This window comes from Salvelinus fontinalis, chromosome 31 (genome assembly GCF_029448725.1).
Source record: "Salvelinus fontinalis isolate EN_2023a chromosome 31, ASM2944872v1, whole genome shotgun sequence".
Taxonomy (NCBI): Eukaryota; Metazoa; Chordata; class Actinopteri; order Salmoniformes; family Salmonidae; genus Salvelinus; species Salvelinus fontinalis.
In genome coordinates, this window is record NC_074695.1 from 14,289,023 (window position 1) to 14,308,083 (window position 19,061).

A 19,061-nucleotide genomic window follows, 5' to 3' on the forward strand; every position below is an offset into this window, starting at 1 on the left:
ACTGAAGACATTATAACATGTTCGGCTACTGAAGACATGATAACATGTTGGGCTACTGAAGACATTATAACATGTTGGGCTACTGAAGACATTATAACATGTTGAGCTACTGAAGACATGATAACATGTTGAGCTACTGAAGACATGATAACATGTTGGGCTACTGAAGACATGATAACATGTTGGGCTACTGAAGACATGATAACATGTTGGGCTACTGAAGACATGATAACATGTTGGGCTACTGAAGACATGATAACATGTTGCGCTACTGAAGACATTATAACATGTTGAGCTACTGAAGACATTATAGCATGTTGAGCTACTGAAGACATTATAACATGTTCAGCTACTGAAGACATTATAACATGTTGAGCTACTGAAGACATTATAACATGTTCAGCTACTGAAGACATTATAACGTGTTCAGCTACTGAAGACATTATAACATGTTGAGCTACTGAAGACATTATAACATGTTCAGCTACTGAAGACATTATAACATGTTGAGCTACTGAAGACATTATAACATGTTCAGCTACTGAAGACATTATAACGTGTTCAGCTACTGAAGACATTATAACATGTTGAGCTACTGAAGACATTGGCTCCAATCTATGTTGTGCATTCAGATTTCGGAGAACTATTGGGAAAAAATTGCAAGCATTCCCGGAAGTCTCGCGTTGTTGCGCCTCTGGGTTTAGAAACTCTGTGGTATTAAGACATCGACAACCATCTGTTTCTCACTGTTACATAGTCCACTAGTGTGATATATGTTTAGGTTATCGGCTTTAAAAATATATATTTTACCTTTATTTAATTAGGCAAGTCAGTTAAGAACAAATTCTTATTTTCAATGACGGCCTAGGAACAGTGGGTTATAACTGCCTTGTTCAGGGGCAGAACGACAGATTTTCACCTTGTCAGCTCAGGGATTCGATCTTGCAACCTTCCGGTTACTAGTCCAATGTTCTAACCACTAGGTTACCTGCCGCCATTTCGGCTAATGGTTTATTATCTGGTTAATGTAACCAGTGAACACATAATGCTCACCAACGCCACAGTATTACGATGTGCCATCTGTTTCCCACCCGCCTCTAAAAACGTCCTTGGATAGACCAAAATATATATATTTTCCAAAAAACTCATTATATTTATTTTCCCCACAGACACATACATTCAGGTGTTTCTATAGACGGGTGGCTTGATGATGTCACCATAGTAACGCGTGTGCAGAGTTAAAAGGCTGCATGTTGCCTGAACGGTCAGATAGATGGCAACAACGACAAAAAACTGCTGTGCTGTGAATTGTAGATGTCTCGTTTCAGCTAGTTCTATCTTGTTCTTGATACCATCTCTTGTTTTGACTGATGTCATGTCTATGCTAATATGGCTCAAATTTGCTAGCTAGCTAACCTTAACAATGTAATTGAGACAACACGTGCTTGTGGACAAATGCATTTAAGTTTTCACAATAAATATTTGTTACTGAAATATAGCTCACAAGTTCTCAATAACCCTTTGATTGTAAACCAACTGTGTCCGTTTTTTGCCAGCTGAAACCGGTTGAGCGGCTGCTCCCCAGACACACATTCCTCCTCCTCCTCTCTAGAAGCCACAGCAAGGCGAGCCCTCCACCAATAGAATGGCATTAAACAAAATACAGGTCCATTAAACCCACTTATTTTTGCAATTCAAATCTAATCCCATAGTGGATTAAAACAGCCCCAAACAGTGGTAAAGCACTTCTGGAGGGAAGGAGGAAGACGAGCCAAAACATACAGGAGGAGCACATGGAGTTTTCACTCAGAGTGAGGGAGGGCGAGAGAGAGGTGGCATGAGAGAGAGAGAGACAGGGGGGTATAAATAAGGTACATAAATACTGAGCCCTCGTCTGTGTTGATCCATTCCCTCCCTCTCAGGGGTAGAGGAGGCGATATGGACAGTCTTGAGAGTCACATGTTTTAGAAGCGGTTTGGGCGAACCACTGATACAGCACCTCTGCATAACATATCCCATCTTTTTCCTGGACAGCAGTTTGTGCTCCTCCGTCCTGCTGCTCCTCTGTGTATGTTGAACACAGATTATAAGCATGAGCTGAAAATAGCCTCGATTCCCTTTTGATCATTCTGTGTGCAGCAGATTCTCCCACTGCAGCCGTTTTACATCTCACTCTCTCTCTCTACCCTCCCGCTCTCCCTAGACCCCTCTCTCACTTCACCCTCCCGCTCTCCCTAGACCCCTCTCTCACTCTCTCTCAACCTTCCCTCTCTCCCTAGACCCCTCTCTCACTCTCTCTCCACCCTCCCGCTCTCCCTAGACCCCTCTCTCACTCCCTCTCCACCCTCCCGCTCTCCCTAGACCCCTCTCTCTCCACCCTCCCGCTCTCCCTAGACCCCTCTCTCACTCTCTCTCCACCCTCCCGCTCTCCCTAGACCCCTCTCTCACTCTCTCTCCACCCTCCCACTCTCCCTAGACCCCTCTCTCACCACCCTCCCGCTCTCCCTAGACCCCTCTCTCACTCCACCCTCCCGCTCTCCCTAGACCTCTCTCTCTCTCTCTCCACCTTCCCTCTCTCCCTAGACTCCTCTCCCACTCTCTCTCCACCCTCCCGCTCTCCCTAGACCCCTCTCTCTCTCTCTCCACCCTCCCGCTCTCCCTAGACCCCTCTCTCACTCCACCCTCCCGCTCTCCCTAGACCCCTCTCTCACTCCACCCTCCCGCTCTCCCTAGACCCCTCTCTCACTCTCTCTCAACCTTCCCTCTCTCCCTAGACCCCTCTCTCACTCTCTCTCCACCCTCCCGCTCTCCCTAGACCCCTCTCTCACTCTCTCTCCACCCTCCCGCTCTCCCTAGACCCCTCTCACTCTCTCTCCACCCTCCTACTCTCCCTAGACCCCTCTCTCACCACCCTCCCGCTCTCCCTAGACCCCTCTCTCACTCCACCCTCCCGCTCTCCCTAGACCTCTCTCTCTCTCTCTCCACCCTCCCGCTCTCCCTAGACCCCTCTCTCACTCTCTCTCCACCTTCCCTCTCTCCCTAGACTCCTCTCCCACTCTCTCTCCACCCTCCCGCTCTCCCTAGACCCCTCTCTCACCACCCTCCCGCTCTCCCTAGACCCCTCTCTCACTACACCCTCCCGCTCTCCCTAGACCCCTCTTTCACTCTCTCTCCACCCTCCCTCTCTCCCTAGACCCCTCTCTCACTCTCTCTCCACCCTCCCGCTCTCCCTATACCCCTCTCTCACCACCCTCCCGCTCTCCCTACACCCCTCTCTCACTCCACCCTCCCGCTCTCCCTAGACCCCTCTCTCACTCCACCCTCCCGCTCTCCCTAGACCCCTCTCTCACTCTCTCTCAACCTTCCCTCTCTCCCTAGACCCCTCTCTCACTCTCTCTCCACCCTCCCGCTCTCCCTAGACCCCTCTCTCACTCTCTCTCCACCCTCCCGCTCTCCCTAGACCCCTCTCACTCTCTCTCCACCCTCCTACTCTCCCTAGACCCCTCTCTCACCACCCTCCCGCTCTCCCTAGACCCCTCTCTCACTCCACCCTCCCGCTCTCCCTAGACCTCTCTCTCTCTCTCTCCACCCTCCCGCTCTCCCTAGACCCCTCTCCCACTCTCTCTCCACCCTCCCGCTCTCCCTAGACCCCTCTCTCACCACCCTCCCGCTCTCCCTAGACCCCTCTCTCACTACACCCTCCCGCTCTCCCTAGACCCCTCTTTCACTCTCTCTCCACCCTCCCTCTCTCCCTAGACCCATCTCTCACTCTCTCTCCACCCTCCCGCTCTCCCTATACCCCTCTCTCACCACCCTCCCGCTCTCCCTACACCCCTCTCTCACTCTCTCCACCCTCCCGCTCTCCCTAGACCCCTCTCTCACTCCACCCTCCCGCTCTCCCTAGAACCCTCTCTTGCTCCTTCTCTACCCTCCCTCTCTCCCTAGACCCCTCTCTCACTCTCTCTCCACCCTCCCGCTCTCCCTAGACCCCTCTCTCACTCTCTCTCCACCCTCCCGCTCTCCCTAGACCCCTCTCACTCTCTCTCCACCCTCCTACTCTCCCTAGACCCCTCTCTCACCACCCTCCCGCTCTCCCTAGACCCCTCTCTCACTCCACCCTCCCGCTCTCCCTAGACCTCTCTCTCTCTCTCTCCACCCTCCCGCTCTCCCTAGACCCCTCTCTCACTCTCTCTCCACCTTCCCTCTCTCCCTAGACTCCTCTCCCACTCTCTCTCCACCCTCCCGCTCTCCCTAGACCCCTCTCTCACTCTCTCTCCACCCTCCCGCTCTCCCTAGACCCCTCTCACTCTCTCTCCACCCTCCTACTCTCCCTAGACCCCTCTCTCACCACCCTCCCGCTCTCCCTAGACCCCTCTCTCACTCCACCCTCCCGCTCTCCCTAGACCTCTCTCTCTCTCTCTCCACCCTCCCGCTCTCCCTAGACCCCTCTCTCACTCTCTCTCCACCTTCCCTCTCTCCCTAGACTCCTCTCCCACTCTCTCTCCACCCTCCCGCTCTCCCTAGACCCCTCTCTCACCACCCTCCCGCTCTCCCTAGACCCCTCTCTCACTACACCCTCCCGCTCTCCCTAGACCCCTCTTTCACTCTCTCTCCACCCTCCCTCTCTCCCTAGACCCATCTCTCACTCTCTCTCCACCCTCCCGCTCTCCCTATACCCCTCTCTCACCACCCTCCCGCTCTCCCTACACCCCTCTCTCACTCTCTCCACCCTCCCGCTCTCCCTAGACCCCTCTCTCACTCCACCCTCCCGCTCTCCCTAGAACCCTCTCTTGCTCCTTCTCTACCCTCCCTCTCTTCTCCTCTTCCCTCTCTTCTCCTCTACCCTCTCTTCTCCCTGTGTGACCTATGCATGCCCCCCCCCCCCCCCCCCTGGTACCAGATCAGTTCGTGCTCTTCATTGCTGTCATTGTCAAGACAAACATGGCAAATAGCACTAACAGACACACACCCACCAGAGGGAGAAGGCAGTCTGCAGCACAGCATGACTCACTAGCTGAACAATGTCCTTTTCTCACTGACTTTCAACATCAACAAACCATAACTGCCTGAAGCCAAGGCAGTCAATGCGGAACTATTAGCAAGGTAAGGGAGATAGTCACCAGGCAGTACTACCGACAATAGTCGAGGGGCAATGTTCCTTCAAATAAATGTCAGCACTGAGTAAATTTCAGGTCTTGTTAAGCACAAAATTCTGTGCAACTTCCAACACCTGTTTACTGTGAACACTGAGGCTGTACCCGCTTTAAGTTTCAGTTTTAACAATGGCCACGTAGGCTACTGTGGCTATTTTATCATAATTTTTATTTATTTTATTTTTTATTTCACCTTTATTTAACCAGGTAGGCAAATGAGAACACGTTCTCATTTACAATTGCGACCTGGCCGATGTAGGCCTACCATCAAAAACAACAGAGAAAATGCATCCCATCACATTTTAACATGGAAATAGGTGTTCTATCATTCAGCCTACAGTAGAAGCCAATGTGAGGTGTTCAATGTAGGACTACATTCCATGAGACTTTAGAGAAAAACACACGCAGGGCTGGACATGAACCTGTTCATCCACATGAACCTGTTTATAAAGACAAGGATGTGGCTGAAAATGTGTTTGTGTTGAACGATGCAAGAAACCACTTTACAAAATCAAATGCATTATTATTCCCATACCATTATTACAGAGAATTAGACAAATGATGCTACACTCTGCCTATTGGCTACTTAGCTTAATCAAGCCTGTCTCAAAATACAACACTGCCCCTTTAAGGGCTCCCAAGTGACGCAGCAGTCTAAGGCCCTGCATCTCAGTGATAGAGGCGTCACTACAGACGCTGGTTCGATTCCAGGCTGTAACACAACCGGCCGTGATTGGGAGTCCCATAGGGCGGAGCACAATTTGCCCAGCGTCATCCGCCGTAGGCCATCATAAGAATTTGTTATTTTAAATAAGAAAATGTGTTATTTTAACTAAGAAAATAAGAATTTGTTATTTTAACTGACTTGCCTATTTAAATAAAGTTAAAATAAAAACATATGGCAATGGTCTATTTGCATATAGTCCTACTGCAGCTCTGATTGTTTATGCCGCACTGGTCTGTGTAGAGTACGGACCGAGTAGTGCAGTCTGTGTAGAGCACGGGCCGAGTAGTGCAGTCTGTGTAGAGTACAGTCTGTGTAGAGCACGGGCTGAGTAGTGCAGTCTGTGTAGAGTACAGTCTGAGTAGTGCAGTCTGTGTAGAGTACAGTCTGAGTAGTGCAGTCTGTGTAGAGTACAGTCTGTATAGAGTACGGGCCGGGTAGAGTAGTCTGTGTAGAGTACAGGCTGTATAGAGTACGGGCCGAGTAGAGTAGTCTGTGTAGAGTACAGGCACTCACGCAGCTTAGAAGGAACATTGGTAACAGGCAGTACTACTGATAATAGTCACAGGCAGTACTACTGATAATAGTCACAGGCAGTACTACTAATAACAGTCACAGGCAGTACTACTGATAACAGTCACAGGCAGTACTACTGATAAGTCACAGGCAGTACTACTGATAACAGTCACAGGCAGTACTACTGATAATAGTCACAGGTAGTACTACTGATAATAGTCACAGGTAGTACTACTGATAGTCACAGGCAGTACTACTGATAATAGTCACAGGCAGTACTACTGATAATAGTCACAGGCAGTACTACTGATAATAGTCACAGGCAGTACTACTGATAAGTCACAGGCAGTACTACTGATAATAGTCACAGGTAGTACTACTGATAACAGTCACAGGCAGTACTACTGATAACAGTCACAGGCAGTACTACTGATAACAGTCACAGGCAGTACTACTGATAACAGTCACAGGCAGTACTACTGATAGTCACAGGCAGTACTACTGAGTCACAGGCAGTACTACTGATAATAGTCACAGGCAGTACTACTGATAATAGTCACAGGCAGTACTACTGATAATAGTCACATTGATCCACTGTCAATAGGCATTGGCTGAGAGAACGATCCAATGTCAATAGGCATTGGCTGAGAGAACGATACACTGCCAATAGGCATTGGCTGAGAGAACGATACACTGCCAATAGGCATTGGCTGAGAGAAGAAAACAGCCAACGACAGACCTAAGAGTTAACTCAACTCACACATCATTGAACTCCTCCAGACTAGTAGCAGGTGTGAAAACATCTAGAAGGCCGATCACCTGAAATACAGAAAGGCCAATGGTCAAGTTAATAATGCAACAAGGAACGAGGACTGTATCAGCTCTCCCAATGACTTCATGACCTCACAAGGAGTTGGTTTCAGCAGAGAGGACCATTGGAGAGCATTGGAACTAGAACAATAGAATACTTCAACCAACATCTTCATACAGTTGATATCTCAGTCAGCAGCACAGTTGTATTCAGTAATATGATTAATGTAGCCAACATAGTTCTGATGCTTTTAAAAGAGAGGAGAGAGCGAAACAGACAACCAGACAGACAGAGACAGCGAGGGCAATAGAAGACTTAAGCCAACATCATCCTAGAGATGAAATTCAAGCACTTACATAATGATTCATGCAGCAAACAACTTTGTGCAGCTTTTGAGACAAAACTCACATTCTCATGCTTCATGTGCTTGAGCAGCCGTAGCTCTCTGTACGTTCTCTTGGCGTGGATAAAGGACTGGAAAGGCCGGGAGAGCTTCTTCACAGCGATCTTCAGACCCGTCTTCTGATCGTACGACGAGCTGGAGGAGAAAACAGAAATGGATTACTTTATTTTAACTACAAGAGGTGGATATAAGTCAACAATATCTAACAGAGCTGCAAACATTCTTCTTCAATACAAGTACTGATAGGAAAGTTCAAAGTACTGATCTAATAGAAATCAGCGTTGTGACAAAATGTTACGCACACAATCTTCACAAACAGTAGGCTCTCTCAATGATCCACTGTCAATAGGCCTTGTCCGAAAGGATGATCCACTGTCGATAGGCATGATCCACTCTCGATAGGCATTGGCCGAGAGAATGATCCACTGTCGATAGGCATGATCCAATCTCGATAGGCATTGGCCGAGAGAATGATCCACTGTCGATAGGCATGATCCACTCTCGATAGGCATTGGCCGAGAGAACGATCCACTCTCGATAGGCATTGGCCGAGAGAACGATCCACTCTCGATAGGCATTGGCCGAGAGAACGATCCACTCTCGATAGGCATTGGCCGAGAGAACGATCCACTCTCGATAGGCATTGGCCGAGAGAACGATCCACTCTCGATAGGCATTGGCCGAGAGAACGATCCACTCTCGATAGGCATTGGCCGAGAGAACGATCCACTCTCGATAGGCATTGGCCGAGAGAACGATCCACTCTCGATAGGCATTGGCCGAGAGAACGATCCACTCTCGATAGGCATTGGCCGAGAGAACGATCCACTCTCGATAGGCATTGGCCGAGAGAACGATCCACTCTCGATAGGCATTGGCCGAGAGAACGATCCACTCTCGATAGGCATTGGCCGAGAGAACGATCCACTCTCGATAGGCATTGGCCGAGAGAACGATCCACTCTCGATAGGCATTGGCCGAGAGAACGATCCACTCTCGATAGGCATTGGCCGAGAGAACGATCCACTCTCGATAGGCATTGGCCGAGAGAACGATCCACTCTCGATAGGCATTGGCCGAGAGAACGATCCACTCTCGATAGGCATTGGCCGAGAGAACGATCCACTCTCGATAGGCATTGGCCGAGAGAACGATCCACTCTCGATAGGCATTGGCCGAGAGAACGATCCACTCGCGATAGGCATTGGCCGAGAGAACGATCCACTCGCGATAGGCATTGGCCGAGAGAACGATCCACTCGCGATAGGCATTGGCCGAGAGAACGATCCACTCTCGATAGGCATTGGCCGAGAGAACGATCCACTCTCGATAGGCATTGGCCGAGAGAACGATCCACTCTCGATAGGCATTGGCCGAGAGAACGATCCACTCTCGATAGGCATTGGCCGAGAGAACGATCCACTCTCGATAGGCATTGGCCGAGAGAACGATCCACTCTCGATAGGCATTGGCCGAGAGAACGATCCACTCTCGATAGGCATTGGCCGAGAGAACGATCCACTCTCGATAGGCATTGGCCGAGAGAACGATCCACTCTCGATAGGCATTGGCCGAGAGAACGATCCACTCTCGATAGGCATTGGCCGAGAGAACGATCCACTCTCGATAGGCATTGGCCGAGAGAACGATCCACTCTCGATAGGCATTGGCCGAGAGAACGATCCACTCTCGATAGGCATTGGCCGAGAGAACGATCCACTCTCGATAGGCATTGGCCGAGAGAACGATCCACTCTCGATAGGCATTGGCCGAGAGAACGATCCACTCTCGATAGGCATTGGCCGAGAGAACGATCCACTCTCGATAGGCATTGGCCGAGAGAACGATCCACTCTCGATAGGCATTGGCCGAGAGAACGATCCACTCTCGATAGGCATTGGCCGAGAGAACGATCCACTCTCGATAGGCATTGGCCGAGAGAACGATCCACTCTCGATAGGCATTGGCCGAGAGAACGATCCACTCTCGATAGGCATTGGCAGAGAAAATGATCCACTCTCAATAGGCATTGGCAGAGAAAATGATCCACTCTCAATAGGCATTGGCAGAGAAAATGATCCACTCTCGATAGGCATTGGCAGAGAAAATGATCCACTCTCGATAGGCATTGGCAGAGAAAATGATCCACTCTCGATAGGCATTGGCAGAGAAAATGATCCACTCTCGATAGGCATTGGCAGAGAAAATGATCCACTCTCGATAGGCATTGGCAGAGAAAATGATCCACTCTCGATAGGCATTGGCAGAGAAGATGATCCACTCTCAATAGGCATTGGCAGAGAAGATGATCCACTCTCAATAGGCATTGGCAGAGAAAATGATCCACTCTCAATAGGCATTGGCTGCCAGGAAAATATGAAGGGGTAATAAAGAGACATTCGGTATATAAAGAAAACAGCTAATGATAGACCTGAGAGTTAACTTAACTCACAAATAGGTGTCGTCCTGAAGCAAGTTGCTGCAGCCAGGCTGTCATTTTACAAGACACAGCGGGACAAAACATCTAAAAGGGCCCGATATTTGCATGAAACCAGATGAAGTGAAGCAAGAGGTGCTGAAGTGAGAAGGAAAACGAGACGTCAGCAGAAGTGAAAATGTAATCTCTCAGCAGACTGAGGCTGTCCCCCAAACAGCACCTTATTCCCTTTAAAAGTCGCGCAGTGGTCTAGGGCACTGCATCGCAGTGCTAACTGCGCCACCAGAGTCTCTGGGTTCTCGCCCAGGCTCTGTCGCAGCCGGCCGCGACCGGGAGGTCCGTGGGGCGACGCACAATTGGCATAGCGTCGTCCGGGGTAGGGAGGGTTTGGCCGGTAGGGATATCCTTGTCTCATCGCGCTCCAGCGACTCCTGTGGCGGGCCGGGCGCAGTGCGCGCCAACCAAGGGGGCCAGGTACACGGTGTTTCCTCCGACACATTGGTGCGGCTGGCTTCCGGGTTGTGTTAAGAAGCAGTACGGCTGGTTGGGTTGTGCTTCGGAGGACGCATGGCTTTCGACCTTCGTCTCTCCCGAGCCCGTACGGGAGTTGTAGCGATGAGACAAGGTAGTAATTACTAGCAATTGGATACCACGAAAATTGGGGAGAAAATTGGATACAATAAAAAAAAATTAAAAAAAAGAGGACAAGAGGAAACCCTCTCAATACGCCATCAGCAAATAAAATGGGTCGAATACAACACCTTACATTGAAATGCTAGGAAAAGACTATTGAGCATTCCCTAGCGATGCTCCTCTTTTGACTAGCCTGTCAGTCAGACTAGCAGCAGCAGTCACTTCCTGCTCTGGGGAGAACAACACCGCTCCTAGGCCGTCATTGAATGTGTTCTTAACGGTCTTCCATAGTTAAATAAAGATTAAATAAAGGTGTAAAAATAATAATAATAATAAAAAAAATTAAAAATCAGCCAAATCGGTATCCAAAAATACAGATTTCCGATTGTTATGAAAACTTGAAATCCGCTCTAATTAATTGGCCATTCCGATTAATCGGTCGACCTCTAGTATATAGTATGCTTACTTACTTTATCATGCATTTCATATTTCTTAATTCTCGTGTGCTTTTTTCTAGTAATACATTGTTATTGATTATTGCATTGTTGGGTTTTGAGTTTGCAAGAAAGGCATTTCTGTACTTGTGCATGTGACATTAATAAAGTTGAACGAATGCTCTCCACTATTCCTGACGTATTGAGAAGATGGCAAGGAGAGGGAGGACTTGAGGAATCGAGGATAATACCTTTGAGATTCACCCTGGCTGACTGACAGACCGCGAGGGAAGTCTCCCGCTCACTTCCTCTCTCGTTGAATCTCTCCTAACCACAGTCATGAGCAGTCAGCTGCCAGCCTGGATCGGTTTGGTCTCTCTTGTCAAATCTATTGCGGTCATTGACAATTCCACAGGGAGTTGGCAAGAGAGACAAAATTGTTGTACACACTCACAGAGCAGAGGTGAATAATTGTTTGTGATGAAATAGTTGCAAGACCAAGGAGGTCAGGAGTCCCCGGGCAACACCAAACAAACATTTAGATAAAGTTGTATGTATGTGAGCTGCGGTGTACACATTAAGGAGGTAATCCTTCTGAATATAAAGCAAATGTTTTATGTACTATAAAATGTCCCTTGGCCTGATATCCAGTTCCCTTTTTAACCCAACAGTAATCCTGCCATCAAAAATGGGCCCACTGCCTAGCAGCAGCAGTCACTTCCTGCTCTGGGGAGAACAACAACAACTATGTGTTTACTCAGACCAACCCAGCAGATGACACTAATAACATAGTCGGTATTAGGTAATACAGGGTACTACTAGGCCCATTTTCATTAACTAAAGGTTACGGAAACCTCTGAATATATGATCCTTGAAGGATTACCCTGTCCTGTTGTTGCCTAGCAGCAGAAGTATTACAGGAGCCTGTATTGGTGCAAAACAATCTAGGCTAACATGACAATGGAGTTGGCAAAAGCACTAACAGATGTGGGACCAGGCAAGCACTTCACTAAAAGTGGATTCAAACGAGAAAACATAGATGTCAGAAGTTTTAAAATTGGCAAGAGGTTAATAACTTGCAGTTAATGTCCTTCATACAGAAACACACACCATATCTTGTTTCCTCAACTAAGGAACACGTAAAGACAGACAGACCCTATCCCCTTTCTTCAACATCTAAGGAGCAAGTCCAGACAGTAAACCAATGAGCTATGTATCCTGGTTAGAATAATTAGTCGTATTCTGGGCTGATGAGTCATCATAACATCATCATGGCATCACTCTGAGGAGGTTTAACAACAGATGTAATTAGCTACTTGTTGCGGCAGTTCCACTAAAGAACTGCCAACTTTGGGTTGAAAATGCATCCGTTTCCCAATCCGCTGGATAAAGTATTAAATAACATAACAGAAAGTACACGAAACCAATAACCGATACGACCAAACGGAGTACTTTGCAACTCTCTTTGTGGCTATCAATTTGCATAATATTTCCATAGCTTTAATACGTTTAAATGTAATGTTGCTATTCGGATAAGCTATAAAAGTGCCTGGCTACATTTAAATCGTGCACGTACTCTAGCCAACTTTGTAGCTGGGACATCGCAGCATTTCACATGGCAACATTCTCTCAAATGTTGAGTCTAGTTAATGTTATTCGACTGTGCGAGGACAGACTGGTTCAGGCACGAAGGGTTCGCTCTCGCTGGCACAGTTGGAGAATCGAGAGGGCCTTACGGCCGGGCATCGGTCTATTCTGAATACACTAACTGGGAAAGCTAACTTTAGCGTCTATCTCTGCAGACCTTATAGAAAATAATGGCTACATTGGTTAGCTCTACGTAGACATAATAGGACAAAAAAACGTGATTTACCAAACTGATCCGTAGGCCCCGGAACCGACTGGAGACAGGGTCTGGTAGCGTTCTGGTACCTCCCAAATCGTCTTGGTCACCTCCTGCCGATAAAACGTAGGTCGTTCTTTCTGCGACATTCCTGCAGAACAACCCTCAAACTTCAAGTTGTGACTTCTCCTTTTTCTTGGTCAAAGCTGGCAGCAGCTAGACTCGTGCAACTAAAGTAAGTTCGCTAACTAGTTTAAGAAAATGCTGTAACCTCTAGCTAGCTAGTTCGTTGTGAGCGAGGTGCAAAATTCTTGAAATTCTGCATGTTTTAGGACGGAAAGAGTTTGTTGAGAAAGATTTTCTAACTACTCCATTTGCACTTAAGCTCCCGGGATTTCACAATGTCATCTACCCAGCGCGCCCGTTTTCCTATGCTGCAACAACAAAATGTCGCGAGATAAACTCCAAACCTCGAGCAACTCAAAGGACAAACCAGATATGCCAGATATTTTTTCACAGAACCATTTTAATAAATTGATTTAAAAGCTTAAACAAACAGTGATTTTAATGTAAATAAAAATGATTTCAAGAGTCAATAAAAGCACGTATCAAACATTTAGTAAATGGCCCCATTTCCAAATTAAATAAAACTATACCTCAGTATGAGTAGAAATAAGAACAAAGTCATGTTTTTCACAAAATATTTTGGGAAACAGGCATCAGTTGGAAATGTTTTTATATAAGGCAGACCCATAATGGCTGATAATAATGAAAAAAACGGAAAAAACACGTTATTAAATAATTACACCAAAAACACAGGTTCACATGTTTCGTGAAAATATACCGAAAATATTGTGGGAAATCACCCATTGGGGTTTTTACATGGCTGCAAACTATATTACTATTGGGAGAGCATCAAATCGGTCCATGTTCGCTTCTAAACACCAACACAATTTGGTGAAAAAAGCATTCTCCCAATGCCTAGAAACATGAATTTGTTTTGATATGATCAAATACATAAAAACTTGAGGTAAAAAACATATTCCCATTATCTCTAACGGAGGTGTAAAGTAACTAAGTAAAACTACTTTGAGGTTTTACTGGATATCTGTACTTTACTATTTATATATTTTTAAACTTTTACTTTACTACATTGGTCCTGTGTGGCTCAGTTGGTAGAGCATGGTGCTTGCAACTTTGGGATTGTAGGTTCAATTCCCAAGGGGGATCAGTATGAAAATGTATGCACTCACTACTGTCACTCTGGATAAGAGTGTCTGCTAAATGACTAAAATGTGTAATTACAACATTTTGAGCAGGAGCTGTCCTCCCACCCATACAAGAGAGAGTCCCTGCCCATCTTCTGAAAGCACCTGAAACCCTGCCTCTTTAAATAATTCCCCTTTAATTCCCCTTGAATCCCCCCCCACAAAAAAAAATCCTGAACCAACACTTGCACTTGACTTCCCGTTCTAGCTCAGATATTGCTGACAGCTGCTTGATGAAAAGTGTACTAACTATGCTTGTGATGTGTGGTTGTCCCACCTAACTATCTTAAGATGACTGCACTAACTGCAAGTCGCTCTGGATAAAAGTGTCTGCTAAATTACTAAAATGTCCATGTAAAATGTACATTCCTAAAGAAAATCTGTACTTTTTAATCCCAACATTTTCCCTGACACCCAAAAGTACTTGTTACGTTTTGAATGCTCAGGCAGGACAGTGTGTTGTCATCCCTACTGCCTCTGATCTGGTGCACTAACTAAACACAAATACTGCATTTGTGATGTCTGAGTGTTGTTGGAATATGCCCCTGGCTGTACATAAAAAATAAATAAAAAATCATGCCATCTGATTTGTGTAATATAAGGATTTTGATGTATAGTATTTACTTTTACTTAAGTATGACAATTGAGAACTTTTTCCACAACTGTACTTAAGTATATGTATTCTACTGTATTATTGATTGTATGTTTGTTTATTCCATGTGTAACTCTGTGTTGTTGTATGTGTCAAACTGCTTTGCTTTATCTTGGCCAGGTTGCAGTTGCAAATGAGAACTTGTTCTCAACTTGCCTACCTGGTTAAATAAAGGTGAAATAAAATAAAATAATTTATAACCAGATACTTTTATACACGTAGTATATTACTGGGTGACATTCACGTTTACTTGAGTCCTTTTCTATTAAATTAGCTTTACTTTTAATCAAGTATGACAATACTTTTTACACCACTAATCTCTAACATAGTTCTTGCAACAACCCAGAGATGTTGAGAGTTTAAACAGAAAGTGTTTCTGAACAAAATGTTTACTCTCTTCACCTCTCTGTAAACTTATAAAGACATCGATCATGTTCCGGCCATTCCATTGTTTGGTTTAGAATATATGCTTGTTGTCTGGTGCAAAGCAGTGAAGGGAGCAATATTCATACTGTTCACCAGGTGCAACATTACAGAATATTCCCATAGATTTGTATTGTGTAGAACAAATATGACTTGTCTGTCAGGTAGAATAGAGTCCAGGAATCGTGTCAACACTATTTAATACATTTCTATATGCAACGTTCTTAAAATTTCAACACACTGAATAATAAATACATCTCATATGTGTTCCTCCATCCAGAGGTTGAAGGAGGTTCCAGGTGCTCTTCTAGTTAGAGAAGGGATTCCCAAACTGGGGTCTACCAGAGGAGTTTCGGGGCTGCGACATTAACAAGTTTGGGAATCCCTTCTCTAACTAATTTCCATCTCTAAACCTGATGATGACTTCATGGCTTGGTTTTTGCTCTGACATGCACTATCAACTGTGGGACCTTATATAGACAGGTGTGTGCCTTTCCAAATATTGGTACTTTGCTCTTTTTCAGGTTGAGAGAGTTAACATGCTGTAGTAGTCTCACACTACCAGACGTCACACAGCAGAACTTATTCAGGTTGGGAGAGAACAGCTGGGGTCGATAAAGAGAGGCTATACAGTATTAAGTTAGGATAGTACTGGTTAATAAAGACAGGTTATATAGTATTAAGTTAGGATAGTACTGGTTTATAAAGACAGGTTATATAGTATTAAGTTGGGATAGTACTGGTTTATAAAGACAGGTTATATAGTATTAAGTTGGGATAGTACTGGTTTATAAAGACAGGTTATATAGTATTAAGTTGGGATAGTACTGGTTAATAAAGACAGGTTATATAGTATTAAGTTGGGATAGTACTGGTTTATAAAGACAGGTTATATTGAATTAGGTTAGGATAGTACTGGTAGATAAATAGAGGTCATATAGTATTAAGTTGGGATAGTACTGGTTTATAAAGACAGGTTATATAGTATTAAGTTAGGATAGTACTGGTTTATAAAGACAGGTTATATTGAATTAGGTTAGGATAGTACTGGTAGATAAATAGAGGTCATATAGTATTAAGTTGGGATAGTACTGGTTTATAAAGACAGGTTATATAGTATTAAGTTAGGATAGTACTGGTTAATAAAGAGAGGCTATACAGTATTAAGTTGGGATAGTACTGGTTAATAAAGACAGGTTATATAGTATTAAGTTAGGATAGTACTGGTTTATAAAGACAGGTTATATTGAATTAGGTTAGGATAGTACTGGTAGATAAATAGAGGTCATATAGTATTAAGTTGGGATAGTACTGGTTTATAAAGACAGGTTATATTGAATTAAGTTAGGATAGTACTGGTAGATAAAGACAGGTTATATTGAATTAGGTTAGGATAGTACTGGTAGATAAATAGAGGTCATATAGTATTAAGTTGGGATAGTACTGGTTTATAAAGACAGGTTATATAGTATTAAGTTGGGATAGTAATAGTAGATAAAGACAGGTTATATAGTATTAAGTTGGGATAGTACTGGTAGATAAATAGAGGTCATATAGTGTTAAGTTGGGATAGTAATGGTAGATAAAGACAGGTTATATAGTATTAAGTTGGGATAGTACTGGTACTCAGAACAACAATAACCACCACTAGTACATCTGGTTATATCTCTGCCTTTAAGTTTCAAAACTACTGTAACACATCTTTAACACTAAAATATGTATTTTATTTGGAAATACAGATTGATGATGATGATACATCATTCTATACAAAAGTATGTGCACACCCCTTCAAATGAGTGGATTTGTCTATTTCAGCCACACCCATTACTGACAGGTGTATACAATCGAGCACACAGCCATTTAATCTCAATAGACAAACATTGGCAGAAGAATGGCTTTACTGAAGAGCTCAGAGACTTTCAACGCGGCACCGTCATAGAATGCCACCGTTCCAACAAGTCAGTTTCTGCCCTCCTAGAGCTGTCCTGGTCAACTGTAAGTGCTGTTACTGTGAAGTGGAAATGTCTAGGAGCAACAACGGCTCAGCCGCGAAGTGGTAGGCCACACAAGCTCACAGAATGGGACCGCCGAGTGCTGATGCACGTAGCGTGTAGAAATTGTCTGTCCTCGTTTGCAACACTCACTATGGATGCATCAATTTGGACAAAAAAGAGCCAAAGAAGGTGAAGAAAACTGTGTGAAGCATCATCATTGTTGAGCAGTAGGTAGACTACAAAAAAACAGCTTGCAGGTCCGCTCCACGCTGGAGATGATACTCATTTGGGGTGGAGAGTTGAACTTATTCCACGACTGCTGATACAGTATCTAGCCTGCCTATGAGGCACAGGCTTCTCTCTAGGGCCCCGAAAATAATTAAATAAATATAGGGTTTTAATTTAATTAAATGAATGGACAGCAACATTTTGTCTATTTTACTAAAAGAGTATTATTTTTTGCATTAGAGAATGCTGTTTTAGCAGGCATTGCTGCACTTGACAGGTGCCCGATCTCATCAGCTGTAAGAATGAAATGAGACCGTGTGCATTTTTATAAGGCCCAATTTGTTGATGAACAGAGATTCAACAACACGATTTCAGATTATAAATTTAACGGTCACATGTACAGTGCCTTCGGAAAGTATTCAGACCCCTTGACTTTTACCCCATTTTGTTACGTTACAGCCTTATTCTAAAATGTATTAAATGAAGAAAAAAATCCTCAGCAGTCTACACACAATACCACAATGACAAAGCGAAAACTCAGGACCTCAGATGGGGCGAAGGTTCACCTTCCAACAGGACAACGATCCTAAGCACACAGCCAAGACAACGCAGGAGTGGTTTCGGGACAAGTCTCTGAATGTCTTTGAGTGGCCCAGCCAGAGCCCGGGCTTGAACCCGATCGAACATCTCTGGAGAGACCTGAAAATAGATGTGCAGCAATGCTTCCCATCCAACCTGACATAGCTTGAGAGGATCTGCAGAGAAGAATGGCAGAAACTCCCCAAATACAGGTGTGCCAAGCTTGTAGCGTCATGCCCAAGAAGACTCGATGCTGTAATCGCTGCCAAAGGTGCTTCAACAAAGTACTGAGTAAAGGGTCTGATTACTTATGTAAATTGACATTTCCATTTTTTTAAATAAATTAGCAAAAGATTTCTCAACCTGTTTTTGCTTTGTCATTATGGGCTATTGTGTGTAGATTGATGAGGGGGGAAATGTAAATTAATGTAAATTGTCCGGTGGCAATTTTTATGAACTGTTCAGCAGTCTAATGGCTTGGGGGTAGAAGCTGTTGAGCCTTTTGGTCCTAGACTTGGCGCTCTGGTACCGCTTGCCGTGCGTTAGCAGAGAAAACAGTCAGGTGACTGGAGTCTCTGACAATTTTATGGGCATTCCTCTGACACCGCCTATTATATAGGTCCTGGATGGCAGGGAGCTTGGCCCCAGTGATGTACTGGGCCGCTCGCACTACCCTCTGTAGCGCCTTACGGTCAGATGCCGAACAGTTTCCATATCAGGCGGTGATGCAACCGGTCAGGATGCTCTCGATGGTGCAGCTGTAGAACCTTTTGAGGATCTGGGGGCCCATGCCAAATCTTTTCAGTCTCCTGAGGGGGAAAAGGTTTTGTTGTGGCATGAGAAGCAGCCTTCTCCACCTACAAGGGCCCATTCTGCTTCCGTCATCGTAGACCCTGAAGGTACAACCTGGCCCAGTCTTCAGGTCACCAGCTCCTGTAACAGAGAGCCATCGTGTTGCAGCCA

The 19,061-nt window shown here is 45.3% G+C and overlaps 2 protein-coding genes across 3 annotated transcripts in view; one reads left to right on the plus strand and one right to left on the minus strand.

Moving 5' to 3' along the window:
• LOC129829604 (mitogen-activated protein kinase 14A-like) overlaps nucleotides 1-13,408 on the minus strand; it is a 31,564-nt gene extending 18,156 nt beyond the window's left edge. Inside the window, exons 1-3 of one of the 2 annotated variants that reach the window (XM_055891394.1) lie at nucleotides 12,985-13,408; nucleotides 7,613-7,742; nucleotides 7,154-7,212 (exon numbers count right to left, since the gene is read on the minus strand). In XM_055891394.1, the coding sequence (XP_055747369.1) occupies nucleotides 7,154-7,212; nucleotides 7,613-7,742; nucleotides 12,985-13,103 (308 nt within the window). In that variant the 5' untranslated portion in view covers nucleotides 13,104-13,408. The remainder of the gene's footprint in view (nucleotides 1-7,153; nucleotides 7,213-7,612; nucleotides 7,743-12,984) is intronic. The other variant, XM_055891391.1, reaches the window with a different exon arrangement.
• The window catches only part of LOC129829603 (protein FAM107B-like), an 89,494-nt gene that overhangs the window by 35,088 nt on the left and 35,345 nt on the right, over nucleotides 1-19,061 (plus strand). The window lies entirely within an intron of this gene.